This window comes from Oncorhynchus nerka, unplaced genomic scaffold (genome assembly GCF_034236695.1).
Source record: "Oncorhynchus nerka isolate Pitt River unplaced genomic scaffold, Oner_Uvic_2.0 unplaced_scaffold_21___fragment_8___debris, whole genome shotgun sequence".
Lineage (NCBI taxonomy): Eukaryota > Metazoa > Chordata > Actinopteri > Salmoniformes > Salmonidae > Oncorhynchus > Oncorhynchus nerka.
Window position 1 is genome coordinate 136,059 of NW_027040334.1, and position 19,963 is coordinate 156,021.

At 43.2% G+C, this 19,963-nt stretch overlaps 3 gene segments (V, D, J or C); 2 read left to right on the forward strand and 1 right to left on the reverse strand.

Moving 5' to 3' along the window:
• Positions 1 to 1,982: 1,982 nt before the first annotated feature.
• On the forward strand, positions 1,983 to 6,949 carry LOC115122259 (Ig kappa-b4 chain C region-like). The segment is given in 2 exon segments: positions 1,983 to 2,025; positions 6,377 to 6,949. Coding segments are annotated over 2 exon segments (345 nt in total).
• Positions 5,308 to 19,963, forward strand: part of LOC115122260 (Ig kappa-b4 chain C region-like) — a 29,725-nt gene continuing 15,069 nt past the window's right edge. Inside the window, exon 1 of the C gene segment in view lies at positions 5,308 to 5,424.
• Positions 19,126 to 19,623, reverse strand: LOC115122258 (Ig kappa chain V region K-25-like). The segment is given in 2 exon segments: positions 19,126 to 19,448; positions 19,575 to 19,623. Coding segments are annotated over 2 exon segments (372 nt in total).

Consider the following 19,963-nt stretch of genomic DNA (forward strand, 5'->3'; position numbering starts at 1 on the left):
TCTCTTCTCCAGACCATCTCCGGTGACCTTCTCCCTTACCTCACCTCGCTCATCAACTCATCCCTGACCGCTGGCTACGTCCCTCCCGTCTTCAAGAGACGGAATCCGTCTCCTCACCACGTGCTCTCACCACTGGTGTCCCCCAGGGCTCTGTTCTAGGCCCTCTCCTATTCTCGCTATACACCAAGTCACTTGGCTCTGTCATAACCTCACATGGTCTCTCCTATCATTGCTATGCAGACGACACACAATTAATCTTCTCCTTTCCCCCTTCTGACGACCAGGTGGCGAATCGCATCTCTGCATGTCTGGCAGACATATCAGTGTGGATGACGGATCATCACCTCAAGCTGAACCTCGGCAAGACGGAGCTGCTCTTCCTCCCGGGGAAGGACTGCCCGTTCCATGATCTCGCCATCACGGTTGACAACTCCATTGTGTCCTCGTCCCAGAGCGCTAAGAACCTTGGCGTGATCCTGGACAACACCCTGTCGTTCTCAAATAACATCAAGGCGGTGGCCCGTTCCTGTAGGTTCATGCTCTACAACATCCGCAGAGTACGACCCTGCCTCACACAGGAAGCGGCGCAGGTCCTAATCCAGGCACTTGTCATCTCCCGTCTGGATTACTGCAACTCGCTGTTGGCTGGGCTCCCTGCCTGTGCCATTAAACCCCTACAACTCATCCAGAACGCCGCAGCCCGTCTGGTGTTCAACCTTCCCAAGTTCTCTCACGTCACCCCGCTCCTCCGCTCTCTCCACTGGCTTCCAGTTGAAGCTCGCATCCGCTACAAGACCATGGTGCTTGCCTACGGAGCTGTGAGGGGAACGGCACCTCAGTACCTCCAGGCTCTGATCAGGCCCTACACCCAAACAAGGGCACTGCGTTCATCCACCTCTGGCCTGCTCGCCTCCCTACCACTGAGGAAGTACAGTTCCCGCTCAGCCCAGTCAAAACTGTTCGCTGCTCTGGCCCCCAATGGTGGAACAAACTCCCTCACGACGCCAGGACAGCGGAGTCAATCACAACCTTCCGGAGACACCTGAAACCCCACCTCTTTAAGGAATACCTAGGATAGGATAAAGTAATCCTTCTCACCCCCCCTAAAAGACCTAGATGCACTATTGTAAAGTGGCTGTTCCACTGGATGTCATAAGGTGAAAGCACCAATTTGTAAGTCGCTCTGGATAAGAGCGTCTGCTAAATGACTTAAATGTAAATATAATGTAAATGTAAATCTCAGTTTCACTCCCACAGCTACCAGTCTAGTAGTTAGACTGGGACAGATATGAGTGACTGGTTTTAACCTCTATGGTGGATTCAGGTTAGTTACAGTTACAGATATTATGACAGATCAAATGTATATTATTCAAACATGTTTCATGTTTGAGCCCAGCATCCTGTCTCATTCACAGATGTAACAGACCTGCTCATCAAGATAGTTCATATATTGCTCGATGATCACATCACATGTTTGGTTGTGAGGTTCATATGGGGATTCGATTTATGGGGCTGATGCTGATGTAACATCACCATTGTTTATCTGTGGATCTGACTCTGATTATGAACAGGTAATGTGTGTTTTAAAACTTCATATAACTTTTGTAAGTGAACTTCACGACCATGACAATAAACATTCACAAGTGTGATGAGGATGATGGGGAACTTGTGATCTGAATGATGCTTTGTAAACATACTCAAAGTTGACCTCTACTGATCAGTGTTCCATGTCACTGTCTCTTCCCCCTCAGCACCTGCAGTAGGTCCCAGCTGTATCAGTACAGTCACTGTGCAGTCTGACTGAGGGAGGTTTTTGTACGGCTCTGTATCACTGTGTGAACACCCCGGCACTGTTGGGATAGCGGAAACTCTTACAGTAGTAATCTCCTGCATCTTCAGCCTGGACTCCACTGATGGTCAGAGTGAAGTCACTCCTAGATCCACTACCACTGAATCTAGAAGGAGTCCCAGACTGAAGTATTGCAGCATCGTAAATAATGAGTTTAGGAGCTCCTCCAGGTTTCTGTAAGTACCAGGCTAGATAGTTATTGTTATAAACATTTCTGCTGGTTTTACAGTTCAGAGTGACTGTCTGTCCTGGGACAACAGCTGTTACTGCAGGAGTCTGTGTCTCAACATACTGTCCTCTGGCTTCTGAAAAATAAAAAATAAACATTTATATAAATTAAATTTGTACATATAGTAATGAATAGTTCTGAACAGAAATATTAACATTGATATACTCTACATGTATATAGATTAAATTAATCTTCAACAATGAATTCTGAAAACTGTTACCTTGAAAGCAGAAGGCAAGTGTCCAGATGAAGATGGTGATAAAAGTCATGGTTGTTGTGGGTTCTGTTATCATGAAGAACAGCTCTCAGTCATCAAGTGTTAAACTCACAGGGATATAAATGCTCTTAGAGCAGTGGAGCAGATGCATTATGCAAATTAATGTTTCAAATCTATTTCAGTTTCCAAGTAGTATCCAGTTATTGGAGTATTTTATCCTTCATGTCACAGCTTTTCTAACATCAAACAGCAACTGTTTACTCAGATAACTAATGTACGGTAACTTTTATGTCACACCACCATTATATTATTATTCTGATGATGATCAGATATAATCAAATGTTATTGGTGACATACACATGGTTAGCAGATGTTAATGCGAGTGTAGCGAAATGTTTGTGCTTCTAGTTCCGACAGTGCAGTAATTTCTTACAAGTAATCTAACAAAATCACAACAGCTACCTTATACACACAAATGTAAAGGGATGAATAAGAATATGTACATATAAATATATGGATGAGCAATGGCCGAGCAGGCAAGATACAGTAGATGGTATCGAATACAGTATATGCATAAGAGATGAGTAATGTAGGACATGTAAACACTATTAAAGTGGCGTTATTTAAAGTGACTAGTGATCCATTTATTAAAGTGGCCAGACATTGAGTCTGTATGTTGGCAGCAGCCTCTCTGTTAGTGATGGCTGTGTAACAGTCTGATGGCCTTGAGATAGAAGCTGTTTTTCAGTCTCTCGGTCTCAGCTTTGATGCACCTGTACTGACCTCACCTTCTGGATGATAGCAGGGTGAACAGGCAGTGGCTCGGGTGGTTGTTGTCCTTGATGATCTTTTTGGCCTTCCTGTGACATCGGGTGCTGTAGGTGTCCTGGAGGGCAGGCAGCTTGCCCCCTTTGATGCGTTGTGCAGACCGTACTACCCTCTGGAGTTGCCATACCAGGCGGTGATACAGCCCGACAGGATGCTCTTGATTGTACATCTGTAAAAGTTTTTGGTGACAAGCCAAATTTCTTCAGCCTTCTTCACCACGCCATCTGTGTGGGTGGACCATTTCAGATTGTCTGTGATGTGTATGCCGAGAAACTTAAAACTTTTCACCTTCTCCACTACGGTCCCGTCGATGTGGATGGGGGTGGGGGGTGCTCCCTCTGCTGTTTCCTGAAGTCCACGATCATCTCCTTTGTTTTGTTGACGTTGAGTGAGAGGTTATTTTCCTGACACCGCACTCCGACGCCCTCACCTCCTCCCTGCAGGCCGTCTGGGCGTTGTTGGTAATCAAGCCTGCCACTGTAGTGTCATCTCCAAACTTTGATGATTGAGTTGGAGGTGTGCATGGCCATGCAGTCATGGGTCATCAGGGAGTACAGGAGAGGGCTGACAACACACCCCTGTGGGGTCCCAGTGTTGAGGATCAGTGGAATGGAGATGTTGTTTCCTACCTTCACCACCTGGGGGGCGGCCCGTCAGAAAGTCCAGGACCCAGTTGCACAGAGAGGGGTCGAGACCCAGGGTCTCAAGATTAATGATGAGTTTGGAGGCTACTATGGTGTTGAATGCTGAGTTGTAGTCAATGAACAGCATTCTTTCATAGGTATTCCTCTTGTCCAGACGGTGTGATGGCATCGTCTGTGGACCTATTGGGGCAGAAAGCAAATTGGAGTGGGTCTAGGGTGTCAGGTAGGGTGGACGTGATTTGATCCTTGACTAGTCTCTCAAAGCACTTCATGATGACATAAATGAGTGCTAAGGGCCTCCTGGGTGGCGGAGTGGTCTAGGGCACTGCATCACAGTGCTAGCTGTGCTACCTGAGACTCTGGGTTTGCGCCCAGGCTCTTTTGCAGAGGACTGCGACCGAGAGGTCCATGGGGCGACCCACAATTGGCCTAGCGTTGTCCGGGTTTGGCCGGTAGGGATGTCCTTGTCTCAAGCAACTCCTGTGCCGGGCGCAGTTCACGCTAACCAGGTCAACAGGTACATGGTGTTTCCTCTGACACATTGGTCAGGTTGGGTTGGGTTGTGTTTCGGAGGACGCATGGCTTTCGACCTTCGTCTCTCCCGAGCCCGTACAGGAGTTGTAGCGATGAGACAAGATAGTAACTACTAACAATTGGATACCATGAAAAGGTGGTAAAACATTTTTTTAAAGAAATGAGTGCTACAGGGAGTCATTTAGTTCAGTTACCTTAGCTTTCTTAGAAACAGGAATAATGGTGGCCATCTTCAAGCATGTGGGGACAACAGACTTCGATAGGGATTGATTGAATATGTCTGTAAACACACTAGACAGTTGGTCTGTGCATGCTCTGAGGACGCGGCTAGGGATGCAGTCTGGGCCGGCAGCTTTGCGAGGGTTAACACGTGTAAATGTTTTACTCACATTGGCCACGGAGAAGGAGAGCCCACAGGTTTTGGTAGCGGGACGTGTCAGTGGCACTGTATTGTCCTCAAAGCGAGCAAAGAGATTGTTTAATTTGTCTGGGAGCAAGGCGTCGATGTTCGCAACAGGGCTGGTTTTCTTTTTGTAATCTGGGATTGTGATTGTCTGTAGACCCTGCCACATCAGATATTATGAACTGTCTGTTCACTCATGCTTGGTCTCTCATGTAAGTTCCTCTAATCAGTTAGTGAACACTTCTCTAAACTAAAGCTAGGATTCCTCTGGTAGTGTTGTCTGTCCTCTGTGACTTTACCACCACTGTTAAATCTGAGATCAACATGTTTAATAAAGGAATATACAACATGGATCACTATCACTACTGCTGCTGCTGTTGTCTTTCATATGGACAATATGGAGGAATACTAGCAACACTGATCTAATGCTGGACTGTACCTCCAGACTAGAAGAACACCTGATACACAGAGGAAGGAAAAATGACTCATATCTGGATTTAAGACACAATTCATATTTTTATTATCTAGAAATGTTATCATGAAGTGTTTGTTCTACCTGGAAGATGTTAAAGTGTATTAGTGTTGATTATGATTCTGTATGAGTGATCTTCACTGTAACAGCTGCAGCAACACAACACAGAGAGGTTTTTGTACCAGCAGTAATAGGGATTGTATCACTGTGGTTCACTTTTGGTAGCGGTACCAGACTTGATGTTGGAAGTAAGTAAACACCAAATTCATTGTTTTATTCACGTTTTGATGTCATGTTTCAATTTTTCTATACATTTAGCCTCAATATTGAGGATTTAAAAAAAACATTTAAGATGATTTAAAAAGAATACACGGCCTTCACAGACTATGGCCAATTAGAATATGAATGTTATTACATCTAATCAAATTTGACCTGCATTTTTGAAAGATGGAAGAGATTAGCCTACATTTTAGACTAGTTGTATGAATAAACATACTGCACCTAGTAGAACATGTACAATAAACAGTAGGTTAAAAATAAATAAACAATAAACACTTTCTTTCACATGAAGAAGATAAAACAATATTTGGCAAGTATTCATACTGTACTAGAGTTAGATATTTGAACCACAGTCTAAAGAAATTCAGCTTGTCCAATGGTCAGGAGGTATACATTTTTTTTTTTACTTTCTAAAATATTATGATTTTATAAATATTCATTTTAAAAACATATTATTTTTTCTATTGCTTTTCACTGAGCCTTCTTTCAAAGAATATATTATTCAATCAAAATGTTAAATAGTAGGTTTATTTGTATGTCTGATTTGTATGAGAGCAGAATGTATAACTCTTAAAGTGTTGGTTATTGCAGTAATTGTTGCTTTGTGAGTCTTATGTTTGTTTACAGCCTGTTGGATTATCTTAATATAATGGAGATGTTCTGAGTATTCTGATCAGAAACAATCCTAAGATATCTGACATAACAGTAATGCTAAAGTTAACCACTTACACTTGACTCATATTGTTCATAAATCTGCATTGTATATCTATCATATTATGTTTTGTGTTTTCTTCAAATCTTTTATCAATCTAACTACATTATATTTAGAAGGGATTTCCAAATCAATATATTTGTATATCTATTGCTTTTATAAATCTTTTGGACATAGTTGATGCAGTTGATGTGTTCTGTTTGTTCCAGGTAACAGTGCACCCACCCTCACTGTCCTGTCCCCCGCTAGAGAGGAACTGTCCAGTACAACAACAGCCACACTGACGTGTCTGGCCAACAAGGGCTTCCCCTCAGACTGGACCTTGAGCTGGAAAGTGGACGGGACCAGCCAGAAGCAGGAGGCCAGTCCTACGGTCCTGGAGAATGATGGCCTGTACAGCTGGAGCAGCACCCTGACTCTCACTGCCCAGGAGTGGACCAAGGCAGGAGAGGTGACCTGTGAAGCCCAGCAGAAATCCCAGACTCCAGTCACCAAGACCTTGAGGAGAGCTGACTGTTCTGGGTAGAACCCCTCAGTGACACAACCCTGTGGAGGGAGGCTGCGGGTTCCTCTGCTTTGACTCTGTTCTGAGATCAGATATTCTATGTCTTGTTGATCACTAACATGTAGACTAACAGAGGGCTTTGCTTGATTTCATGTGTCAATCCTCTCTGTAGACTGAGGTTGTATCAGTGTTAAATGTGATGTGTTCTGTTTTATTACTATTAGATACTGTAGGAATGTTTGCTTTGATGAAAATAAAGATTTCCCTTTGGAACAAATATTGTCCATGTCTCTTTCAATAAACCCAAATAGACTTGAATCTTAAATATTGTTGAATGATATAGCATTATATTCATAAAGCCGGATTCACAGTTTCTATGAAACTATCAGATCTAAACCTCATTGATTAGTTATTTATGTTCTAACCAAATCGTCATCAACCAGTAGTTCATACTAACACAATATACTACTATTTTCACAAGAGAGGTCTACATAATACAATGCTAACATATTAACAGGAGAGGTCTACATACTACAATGTTAACAGATTAACAGGAGAGGTTTAGATAGTACAATGTTAACAGATTAACAGGAGAGGTCTACATACTACAATGTTAACAGATTAACAGGAGAGGTCTACATACTACAATGCTAACATATTAACAGGAGAGTTCTACAAACTACAATGTTAACAGATTAACAGGAGAGGTTTAGATAGTACAATGTTAACAGATTAACAGGAGAGGTCTAGATACTACAATGTTAACAGATTAACAGGAGAGTTCTAGATACTACAATGTTAACAGATTAACAGGAGAGCTCTAGATACTACAATGTTAACAGATTAACAGGAGAGGTCAAGCCACATGTACTACATGGTACTCCTTATTCATCTTTCTTGGAAAGTTTTTTAACCTGCTTGATTTATAGACTTAGTCTAATGCTATTGAACATTTGTTCGATATGTCGGACTCTCACCAATGTGATCATTCCTGTATTTTGCTTAATTGCAATACATTTAATATTATGTGGACAAATGTATCACATCTTCAAGATAGTCTTCTCTACCTCCAACCCCCTGGGAACAGAGTGAACATCTGGTGACAGTGCTGCTCTATTCTGGGACAAGCAGAACCACCCAGCCCTGTGTATGCAAATCTCAGTTTCACTCCCACAGCTACCGGTCTATCAGATGAACAGTTTCACTGTCGGAAATACCCTGGACTGGGCCAGATGTGAGGGACTGTCTGATTTAAACCTCTATGGTGGATTCAGGAAGGGAGACATAACAGATATGCCACCATGTAATGAATGACAGATAAAATGGGTATTATACTTTATGATGATAGTTTATGTACAAGTAGTTTACATGTGTCTCATGTTGAATCCAGCGTCAGGTCTAATTCACAGAGCTAACAGTACGTAACCTACTCATAAAAAAATTGAATACGCTGATGTTGATGATCACATCCATTGAATTTCCACAGCTGGTTGTAAGGTCCATTTGTGGATTTTTTGAGGGCTTGGGAGCCTGAAGCGATTGTAACTTTCAAGTAATGTTCAATTACGTGAATAAAAAGGGCATAAATACAATGCTATTATTGGTTATTGGTTGTTTTTTAGTAAGACAAAACTATAATGAATAATGGAGATTTTTAAAAGTCATATATCATGTAACTTCTGAACATATATCACTTTATCTGTTTATTAGTGCTATGGTAACATATTGATATCCATGGAAACCAGTCAGTTTCCACCTTCCAGTGATCATTGGCACGGCCAGCCCGCTCATTAGGCAGGATTAGGTGGCCGCCTATGGCGTTAGATTGACGAGGGCGGCATTTTCTGAGCTAAACTGACCAGTACACACATACAGGAACACATAAAACCTTGCATAATTCTGCCCAAAAACAATGACAATTTCTCTCAGCCAGTGGCACTCAAAAGTTCCGGCGCCGACAGAGATGGCCGCCTCGCTTCGCGTTCCTAGGAAACTATGCAGTTTTTTTTTTTTTTTTACGTGTTATTTCTTACATTAGTACCCCAGGTCATCTTAGGTTTCATTACATACAGTCGAGAAGAACTACTGAATATAAGATCAGCGTCAACTCACCATCAGTACGACCAAGAATATGTTTTCCGCGACGCGGATCCTGTGTTCTGCCTTACAAACAGGCCAACGGAATTGATTCCAGGCAGCGACCCCAAAAAACGACTTCGTAAAAGAGGGAAACGTAGCGGTCTTCTGGTCAGACTCCGGACACGGGCACATCGTGCACCACTCCCTAGCATTCTTCTTGTCAATGTCCAGTCTCTTGACAACAAGGTTGATGAAATCCGAGCAAGGGTAGCATTCCAGAGGGACATCAGAGACTGTAACGTTCTCTGCTTCACGGAAACATGGCTCACTGGAGAGACGCTATCCGGGGCGGTGCAGCCAACGGGTTTCTCCACGCATCGCGCCGACAGAAACAAACATCTTTCTGGTAAGAAGAGTGGCGGGGGCGTATGCCTCATGACTAACGAGATATGGTGTGATGAAGGAAACATACAGGAACTCAAATCCTTCTGTTCACCTGATTTAGAATTCCTCACAATCAAATGTAGACCGCATTATCTACCAAGAGAATTCTCTTCGATTATAATCACAGCCGTATATATCCCCCCCAAGCAGACACATTGATGGCTCTGAACTAACTTTATTTAACTCTTTGCAAACTGGAAACCATTTATCCGGAGGCTGCATTCATTGTAGCTGGGGATTTTAACAAGCTAATCTGAAAACAAGACTCCCTAAATTTTATCAGCATATCGATTGCGCAACCAGGGGTGGTAAAACCCTTTCCGCGACGCATATAAGGCCCTGCCCCGCCCCCCTTTCGGAAAAGCTGACCACGACTCCATTTTGTTGATCCCTGCCTACAGACAGAAACTTAAACAAGAGGCTCCCACGCTGAGGTCTGTCCAACGCTGGTCCGACCAAGCTGACTCCACACTCCAAGACTGCTTCCATCACGTGGACTGGGACATGTTTCGTATTGCGTCAGATAACAATATTGACGAATACGCTGATTCGGTGTGCGAGTTCATTAGAACGTGCGTTGAAGATGTCGTTCCCATAGCAACGATAAAAACATTCCCTAACCAGAAACCGTGGATTGATGGCAGCATTCGCGTGAAACTGAAAGCGTGAACCACTGCTTTTAATCAGGGCAAGGTGTCTGGTAACATGACCGAATACAAACAGTGCAGCTATTCCCTCCGCAAGGCTATCAAACAAGCTAAGCGTCAGTACAGAGACAAAGTAGAATCTCAATTCAACGGCTCAGACACAAGAGGCATGTGGCAGGGTCTACAGTCAATCACGGACTACAAGAAGAAACCCAGCCCAGTCACGGACCAGGATGTCTTGCTCCCAGGCAGACTAAATAACTTTTTTGCCCGCTTTGAGGACAATACAGTGCCACTGACACGGCCTGCAACGAAAACATGCGGTCTCTCCTTCACTGCAGCCGAGGTGAGTAAGACATTTAAACGTGTTAACCCTCGCAAGGCTGCAGGCCCAGACGGCATCCCCAGCCGCGCCCTCAGAGCATGCGCAGACCAGCTGGCCGGTGTGTTTACGGACATATTCAATCAATCCCTATACCAGTCTGCTGTTCCCACATGCTTCAAGAGGGCCACCATTGTTCCTGTTCCCAAGAAAGCTAAGGTAACTGAGCTAAACGACTACCGCCCCGTAGCACTCACTTCCGTCATCATGAAGTGCTTTGAGAGACTAGTCAAGGACCATATCACCTCCACCCTACCTGACACCCTAGACCCACTCCAATTTGCTTACCGCCCAAATAGGTCCACAGACGATGCAATCTCAACCACACTGCACACTGCCCTAACCCATCTGGACAAGAGGAATACCTATGTGAGAATGCTGTTCATCGACTACAGCTCGGCATTCAACACCATAGTACCCTCCAAGCTCGTCATCAAGCTCGAGACCCTGGGTCTCGACCCCGCCCTGTGCAACTGGGTACTGGACTTCCTGACAGGCCGCCCCCAGGTGGTGAGGGTAGGCAACAACATCTCCTCCCCGCTGATCCTCAACACGGGGGCCCCACAAGGGTGCGTTCTGAGCCCTCTCCTGTACTCCCTGTTCACCCACGACTGCGTGGCCACGCACGCCTCCAACTCAATCATCAAGTTTGCGGACGACACAACAGTGGTAGGCTTGATTACCAACAACGACGAGACGGCCTACAGGGAGGAGGTGAGGGCCCTCGGAGTGTGGTGTCAGGAAAATAACCTCACACTCAACGTCAACAAAACTAAGGAGATGATTGTGGACTTCAGGAAACAGCAGAGGGAACACCCCCCTATCCACATCGATGGAACAGTAGTGGAGAGGGTAGCAAGTTTTAAGTTCCTCGGCATACACATCACAGACAAACTGAATTGGTCCACTCACACAGACAGCGTCGTGAAGAAGGCGCAGCAGCGCCTCTTCAACCTCAGGAGGCTGAAGAAATTCGGCTTGTCACCAAAAGCACTCACAAACTTCTACAGATGCACAATCGAGAGCATCCTGGCGGGCTGTATCACTGCCTGGTACGGCAACTGCTCCGCCCTCAACCGTAAGGCTCTCCAGAGGGTAGTGAGGTCTGCACAACGCATCACCGGGGCAAACTACCTGCCCTCCAGGACACCTACACCACCCGATGTTACAGGAAGGCCATAAAGATCATCAAGGACATCAACCACCCGAGCCACTGCCTGTTCACCCCGCTATCATCCAGAAGGCGAGGTCAGTACAGGTGCATCAAAGCTGGGACCGAGAGACTGAAAAACAGCTTCTATCTCAAGGCCATCAGACTGATAAACAGCCACCACTAACATTGAGTGGCTGCTGCCAACACACTGACATTGACACTGACCCAACTCCAGCCACTTTAATAATGGGAATTGATGGGAAATGATGTAAATATATCACTAGCCACTTTAAACAATGCTACCTTATATAATGTTACTTACCCTACATTATTCATCTCATATGCATACGTATATACTGTACTCTATATCATCGACTGCATCCTTATGTAATACATGTATCACTAGCCACTTTAACTATGCCACTTTGTTTACTTTGTCTACATACTCATCTCATATGTATATACTGTACTCGATACCATCTACTGTATGCTGCCCTGTACCATCACTCATTCATATCCTTATGTACATATTCTTTATCCCCTTACACTGTGTATAAGACAGTAGTTTTGGAATTGTTAGTTAGATTACTTGTTGGTTATTACTGCATTGTCGGAACTAGAAGCACAAGCATTTCGCTACACTCGCACTAACATCTGCTAACCATGTGTATGTGACAAATACAATTTGATTTGATTTGATTTGATATGGGCTTTTTAGGTGAGCGCTGATGCAGCCCTATGATAAGCAGTGCCCACTTTGACAAAGGCAGGGGCGCAAAACATTTTGCTTGTCCATTCCCAGTGCGCCTCTCCATGGTGCTGTTGGAGAGACACATCGCTGCGGCGTTCCACCAACGTTCCGTCAAAAATAATCATGTAACACACCAATATCTCTACCTGTACATGACCATCTGATCATTTATCACTCCAGTGTTAATCTGCAAAATTGTAATTATTCGCCTACCTCCTCATGCCTTTTGCACACATTGTATATAGACTGCCCCTTTTTTTCTACTGTGTTATTGACTTGTTAATTGTTTAGTCCATGTGTAACTCTGTGTTGTCTGTTCACACTGCTATGCTTTATCTTGGCCAGGTCGCAGTTGCAAATGAGAACTTGTTCTCAACTAGCCTACCTGGTTAAATAAAGGTGTTCTCAACTAGCCTACCTGGTTAAATAAAGGTGTTCTCAACTAGCCTACCTGGTTAAATAAAGGTGAAATAAAATAAATAAAAAAACATAAATCATGTCGGGGATATAGGATATGGTAGAAAGAGTATGTGGATTTTCTGTCACCTACAGGACAGAGATAAAATGTAAAAAAGTGTAATGAGATGGACACTTACATCATGCAGGTTTCTCTGATCAATTCCTCTATTTATCTCACCTTTATTTAACCAGGTAGGCCAGTTGAGAACAGGTTCTCATTTACAACTGCGACCTGGCCAAGATGAGTCAAAGCAGTGCGACAAAAACAATAACACAGAGTTACACATAAACAAACGTACAGTCAACAACACAAAATAAAAGAAAAATAGACAAATCTCTGTACAGTCTGTGCAAATGCAGAAGAGTAGGGAGGTAGGCAATAAATCAGCCATAGAGGCAAAATAATTACAATTTAGCATTAATATTGGAGAGATAGGTGTGCAGATGATGATGTGCAAGTAGAGATACTGGGGTGCAAAGGAGCAAGAGGGTAAGTAATAATATGGAGATGAGGTAGTCAGGTGTGCTATTTACAGATGTGCTGTGTACAGGTACAGTGACCGGTAAGCTGCTCAGACAGCTGATGCTTAAAGTTAGAGAGGGAGATATAAGACTCCAGCTACAGAGATTTCTGCAATTCGTTCCAGTCATTGGCAGCAGAAAACTGGAAGGAAAGGCGGCAAAAGGAGGTGTTGGCTTTGGGGATGACCAGTGAGATGTACCTGCTGGAGCGCGTGCTACGGGTGGGTGTTGTTATGGTGACCAGTGAGTTGAGATAAGGCGGAGCTTTACCTAGCAAAAACTTGTAGATGACCTGGAGCCAGTGGGTCTGGTGACGAATAAGTAGCGAGGGCCAGCCGACGAGAGCATACAGGTCGCTGTTATGGGTGGTATATGGGGCTTTGGTGACAAAACGGATGGCACTGTGATAGACTGCATCAAGTTTGCTGTGTAGAGTGTTGGAGGCTATTTTGTAAATGACATTGCTGAAAACGAGGATCGGTCGGATAGTCAGTTTTATGAGGGTATGTTTGGCAGCGTGAGTGTCACGAGAATTTCATCACAATGATGATAACAATCACTATAGCTTTGACCAATTCCCCCTTGGTTGTAAAGGTAGGGTTAATAAGAATTAGGCAAAGACTCAGATTCTGCAAAAGGTTCGTTGTAGTTTATTCAGGAGAGATCTCAAGTCAATCAAAATTTGAACAGTCTTTATGACACCCTATACGCACGCACGCACGCACGCACGCACGCACGCACACACACACACACACACACACACATCACTTTTCTACTAGCCTTGGCAGTTTCTCGCCGTTCTCTCCACTCCACCATAGATTAAAGAGGCCTTAAAAGGTCCCTCCTGTTGTCAGGTTTTTCAGAGGTATCATCATGTGCAGTCTCTGTTTTCTCCACATATTTCTCCCTCTTAACCTTTTATAACTAGGGGGCAGTATTTTCATTTTTGGATAAAAAACTTTCCCGTTTTAAACAGGATATTTTTGTCACGACAAGATGCTCGACTATGCATATAATTGACAGCTTTGGATATAAAACACTCTGACTTTTCCAAAACTGCAAAGATATTGTCAGTGAGTGCAACAGAACTGATGTTACAGGCGAGACCCAGATAAAAATCCAACCAGGAAGTGCCCCATTTTTTGAAAGCCCAGCATGCCAATGACTCCTTATATGGCTGTGAATGGGCTACGAATGAGCTTACCCTTTCTACGTATTCCCCAAGGTGTCTACAGCATTGTGATGTCTTTTTACGCATTTATGTTGAAGAATAGCCGTAAGGGACCACATTGAGCAAGTGGTCACATGATAGATTCCGCAGAAAATCTTGCGTAAAGTACACAAGTAGCCATTTTTCCAATCGGTTCTTATGAGAAACCAATTGTCCCGGTGGATATTTTATCGAATAGATATGTGAAAAACACCTTGAGGATTGATTCCAAACAACGTTTGCCATGTTTCTGTCAATATTAGGGAGCTAATTTGGAAAAAGGTTTGGCGTTGTAGTGACTGCATTTTCCGGTCGATTTCTCAGCCAAACGTGAAGAACAAACGGAGCTATTTCGCCTACAAAAATAATATTTTTGGAAAAAAGCAACATTTGCTATCTAACTTGGAGTCTCCTGAGTGAAAACATCTGAAGTTCTTCATAGGTAAATTATTTAATTTGATTGCTTTTCTTATTTTCGTGAAAATGTTGCCTGCTGGTAGCAGAGCCTAGCATAGCATTATGCCATGATAAACTTACACAAATGCTTGTCTAGCGTTGGCTGTAAAGCATATTTTGAAGATCTGAGATGGCAGTGTGATTAACAAAAGGCTAAGCTGTGTCTCAATATATTTCATTTGTGATTTTCATGAATAGGAACATTTTCTAGGAAGATTTATGTCCGCTGCGTTATGCTGATTACGCTCCCGCATGCGGGTAGGTATTTGTAGTTGTCCACATATTCTAAGTCAGAACCCTCCAGAGTAGTGATGCTAGTCAGGCGGGCGGGTGCGGGCAGAGCATGCATTTAGTTTTACTAGCGTTTAAGAGCAGTTGGAGTCCACGAAAGGAGTGTGGTATGGCATTGAGGCTTGTTTGGAGTTTTGTTCACACAGTGTCCAAATAAGTGCCAGATGTATACAGAATGGTGTCGTCTGCGTAGAGGTGGATCAAGGAATCACCCGCAGCAAGAGCGACATCATTGATATATACAGAGGAAAGAGTCGGCCCGAGAATTGAACCCTGTACTACCCCCATAGAGACTGCCAGAGGTCCGGATAACAGGCCCTCCGATTTGACACCCTGAACGAACTCTATCTGAAAAGTAGTTGGTGAACCAGGAGAGACAGTCTTTTGAGAAACCAAGGCTGTTGAGTCTGCCGATAAGAATACGGTGATTGACAGAGTCGAAAGCCTTTGCCAGGTCAATGAAGAGGGCTGAACAGTACTGTCTTTTATCGATGGCGGTGCACGTGCTGAGGTGCACCTGTGACCAAATCGGAAATCGGATTGCACAGAAGAGAAGGTACGGTGGGATTCAAAATGGTCAGTGATCTGTTTGTTAACTTGGCATTCAAAGACTTAAATGCTTCTGACTAACTTCATTTAAACACATATAAATATTTTTAAATTTACTACGTAGGCAAGTCAGTTGAGAACAAATCATTTTTTACGATGACGGCCTACCCCGGATGACGCTGGGCCAAATGTGCAGCGCCGTTTGTGATTCAGCCCGGGATCGAACCAGCATCTGTAGTGACGCCTCTAGCATTGAGATGCAGTGCCTTAGACTGCTGCGCCACTCGGTAGCCCAACTTATCTAAAGGGGAGATCTCCAGAGCCGGCTGCTCTATGGAACTACCTGTCTGACTGAGGGAGGTTTTTGTACGACTCTGTATCACTGTGTGGACACCCAGACCTTGTTGGGGTAGTGTAAACTCTGACACTTGTAATCTCCTGTATCTTCAGCCTGGACTCCATTGATGGTCAGAGTGAAGTCACTCCCAGATCAACTACCACTGAATCTAGATGGAGTCCAAGACTGAATGGTTTTTGCTAAGTATACTAGGTATTTAGGAGCTCCTCCAGGTTTCTGTTGATAACAGGCCATCCCCTGTCCATAGATGTCACTGTATCACAAGACTGCTGGTCTTACTGCTGAGACTGACTGAGTGACCCACTGAAACTGCAGGACTCTGAGTCACAATAACCTGCCCTCTGGACTCTGAAACAGAGATGGCATGTCGAATTAGCATTAAATTGTTCATTCATTTGTCCATAACGATTATTATCTTAAACTGTAATAAGGTTATATAGCCTAATATTGCAATTGTTTGCATTATTTTCTGTCAAATATATTACCTTGGAGACACAGGGAAAATATACATATGAAGACGGTTATAAAAGTCATGGTTGTTGTAGGTTCTGTTGTCATGAAGGACAGATCTCAGTCATGAAGTGTTAAACTCACAGGGCTATAAACACTCCCAGAGCACTGCAGCATGTGCTGCTAATGCAAAGTGTCCTATATATTGGGGCTCACAATTGACCCAGCGTCATCAGCGTTTGGCCGGGGTAGGCCGTCATTGTAAATAAGAATTTGTTCTTAACTGACAGCCTAGTTAAATAAAGGTTAAATTAAAAAATAAAATATGTAAATAGTCTTCCTGGACAGTCAAACTGATGTGATGTCGAATCCTGATAGCTATGTAACTACTGACATGGTTTCTGATATAAGTGCTGAATGGGGACTGATGTATTGATTGTAGACATCTACAAATGGAGCATATTGTTATTTCTGTGTTATTAGATAGTAGCTGCTTTATGTCCCTCTAGCGGTCAGTCTCAGTAACTGCAGTCTGTGATGCTGCTGACTGACTGATCTAAAAGGGAGATCTCCAGAGCTATGACATCTCCAGTCTCCTGCTTCACCTGCTGCTCTCTGGAACTACCACAGTGGTGTGAGGGAGGATGTGTGGGTAATGTTTAGGGGCTTTATTGTATCTGTTTGAATCATGTTGACTAAATTCTAGCTTTTCAAAATACAGTTCAACTTTAGGGGTTTGGATTATTGTACATCATCTATTTTCAGATTGGTTGATGGTTTTCCTTGACTTACTCAACAGAGTCAACATGTAGTTAATGTTCAGTAGAAACTTTTAGTGATCAGTTATGATCTAAGGTCTTCTAGACATAGCTCTAGTTTGACTCTATTGATGTTCAGCTCTACTACACACTGTGTCATTGTACTGAATCATCTCCTCCCCTCAGCACCTGCAGTAGGTCACAGCTGTATCAGTACAGTCACTGGGCAGTCTGACTGAGGGAGGTTTTAGTACGGCTCTGTATCACTGTGGTAACTCTGACAGTAGTAATCTCCTGCATCTTCAGCCTGGACTCCACTGATGGTCAGAGTGACGTCACTCCCAGATCCACTGCCACTGAATCTAGATGGAGTCCCAGACTGAAGTGTTGTAGCATAGTAAATAAGGAGTTTAGGAGCTCCACCAGGTTTCTGTTGGTACCAGGCTAGGTAGTTATTAGAATACACATTACTGCTGGTTTTACAATTCAGAGAAATTTGCTGTCCTGGGAGAGCAGCTTCCACTCAAGGAGTTTGAGTCACAACGTACTGTCCTCTGGATTCTGAAAAATATAATAAAAACATTTATATGAATGAAGTATTACATTTAGTAATCAATAATTTTGAAAGAATTAGTAACATTGATATTATACATGTCGATCGTGTAGATTTAATTCATTCAAAAAATTGTAACCTTGGAAGCAGAAAACAAGTGTCCAGATGAAGATGGTGATAAAAGTCATGGTTGTTGTGGGTTCTGTTGTCATGAAGGACAGATCTCAGTCATGAAGTGTCTCTTAAACTCACAGGGCTATAAACACTACCAGAGCACTGAAGCATGTGCTGCCAATGCAAAGTGTCCTCTCTATGCAAACTTTCTTTCTTTGGTCCTACTAGGAAACTGTAGTTATTTTTATTATTATTTACTCAATTTATGTCGAAAAAAGGGAAAGGGGAGAAAAATGTTCCTAAAATAAAATCAACAAATATTTATGTACTCCATAGGTCAAAGTAACCTGTCATCAGGTCCCGACACAGTCTCAGGGGGTTGGCAGGGAGAAACATCTTTAGACAGTATTCCCTGCAATGCTTCAGCTCTTAATTCCTGAAGACCCAAAAACCTTTCAGCTGCAGATACAGTTATGTCCAGTTTCTTGGATTTCTTGTTCGTTTGGGCAGTACAATTTATCACCTCACAATAAACGCCTCAAAATCCACCTTCTCAGGATCAGTGTATCAGGATCCTTCAAGGACATTCTCAGGCTCTGGGGCATCCACTGCCATAGCTTCCTCAGCTCAACTCCTACAACTATTTCCACCACCTCTGTGTAAGATACCCGTTGAAGAGATTTGTGTGAGCAGCAGCATTTTAAAGGTTGGGGCTGATTGTCCAGGCAATCATAGCCCTGATTGGTGAACTAGATTTAACTGGGCTAAATTAAAGTGTGGCAAGGTGCTGGAAGGTTCTAGCAGGAGAGGGGTCTTGCACTTGACAGAACCTCATGTTGTTTTAGGGGCTTATAACTTTGTTATACCATCTCAATAAATATGGATGAATCTTTGCTTGAAATTCACTTCCTGACAGAGGGATCTTACAGAGACTGGGGATTTTGTTCTGAAATGATGTGAGACACTTGTTGCACAGAGTCCATTCAACGTATTATGTGACATGTAAAGGCAATGTTTACATATAAACTACAGCAACATAGGAGGAATACTAATGCAATCTGGACATATAGTTGTTATCACTTAAGGAATGATTTAACATGAGGGTGGATGAGTTGACATTATTGTCAGCATCACTGATATATTTATCTCAGTGTATTTTAGTTCAGTCAGTGTTCCATGTCACTGTCTCTTCCCCCTCAGCACCTGCAGTAGGTCCCAGCTGTATCAGTACAGTCACTGTGCAGTCTGACTGAGGGAGGTTTTTGTACGGCTCTGTATCACTGTGTGAACACATATTTACTATTGATGTAGTGGTAACTCTGACAGTAGTAATCTCCTGCATCTTTAGCCTGGACTCCACTGATGGTCAGAGTGAAGTCAGTCCCAGATCCACTACCACTGAATCTAGATGGAGTCCCAGTGAACTTGTTGTTTATCTGATAAATGAGGAGTTTAGGAGCTTCTCCAGGTCTCTGTTGGTACCAGTGCAGGTAATTACTGTATATACCACTGCTGAGTTTACAGCCAATGTTGACCGTCTCTCCATTGCCGTCAGCTTTCACTGCAGGTGTCTGAGTCAGAGTGTACTGTCCTCTGGATTCTGAATATTGAATGATGAGAGAAACAAACAAAACATATCTGAAATGATGTAATGAATACATTATTATGAGATAATCATGCATTACTTACTCAATTATTGTTACTTAGATAATCATAATTCTTATACCTTGTGTGTAGAAGACAAGTGTCCAGATGAAGATGGTGATAAAAGTCATGGTTGTTGTGGGTTCTGTTGTCATGAAGGACAGCTCTCAGTCATGAAGTGTTAAACTCACAGGGATATAAATGCTCTTAGAGCAGCAGGACAGATGCATTATGCAAATGAATGTTTCAAATCTTTATCAGTTCCCAAGTAGGCTCCCATCAGAATATATTTTGTCCTGCATGAGCTTTCTTTTAGAATAACTAGGTGGTGCTTATATTTGTCCTATTTCACGCATGTGTAAATTAATTTTAAAAATGTTTTTATATCCCAGCTCCCCCTGAGACAGCCTCAGAGAGTGGGGTCACAGCCCAGATCTGCCATTATCAACCTGGAGCAATTAGGGTTAAGTG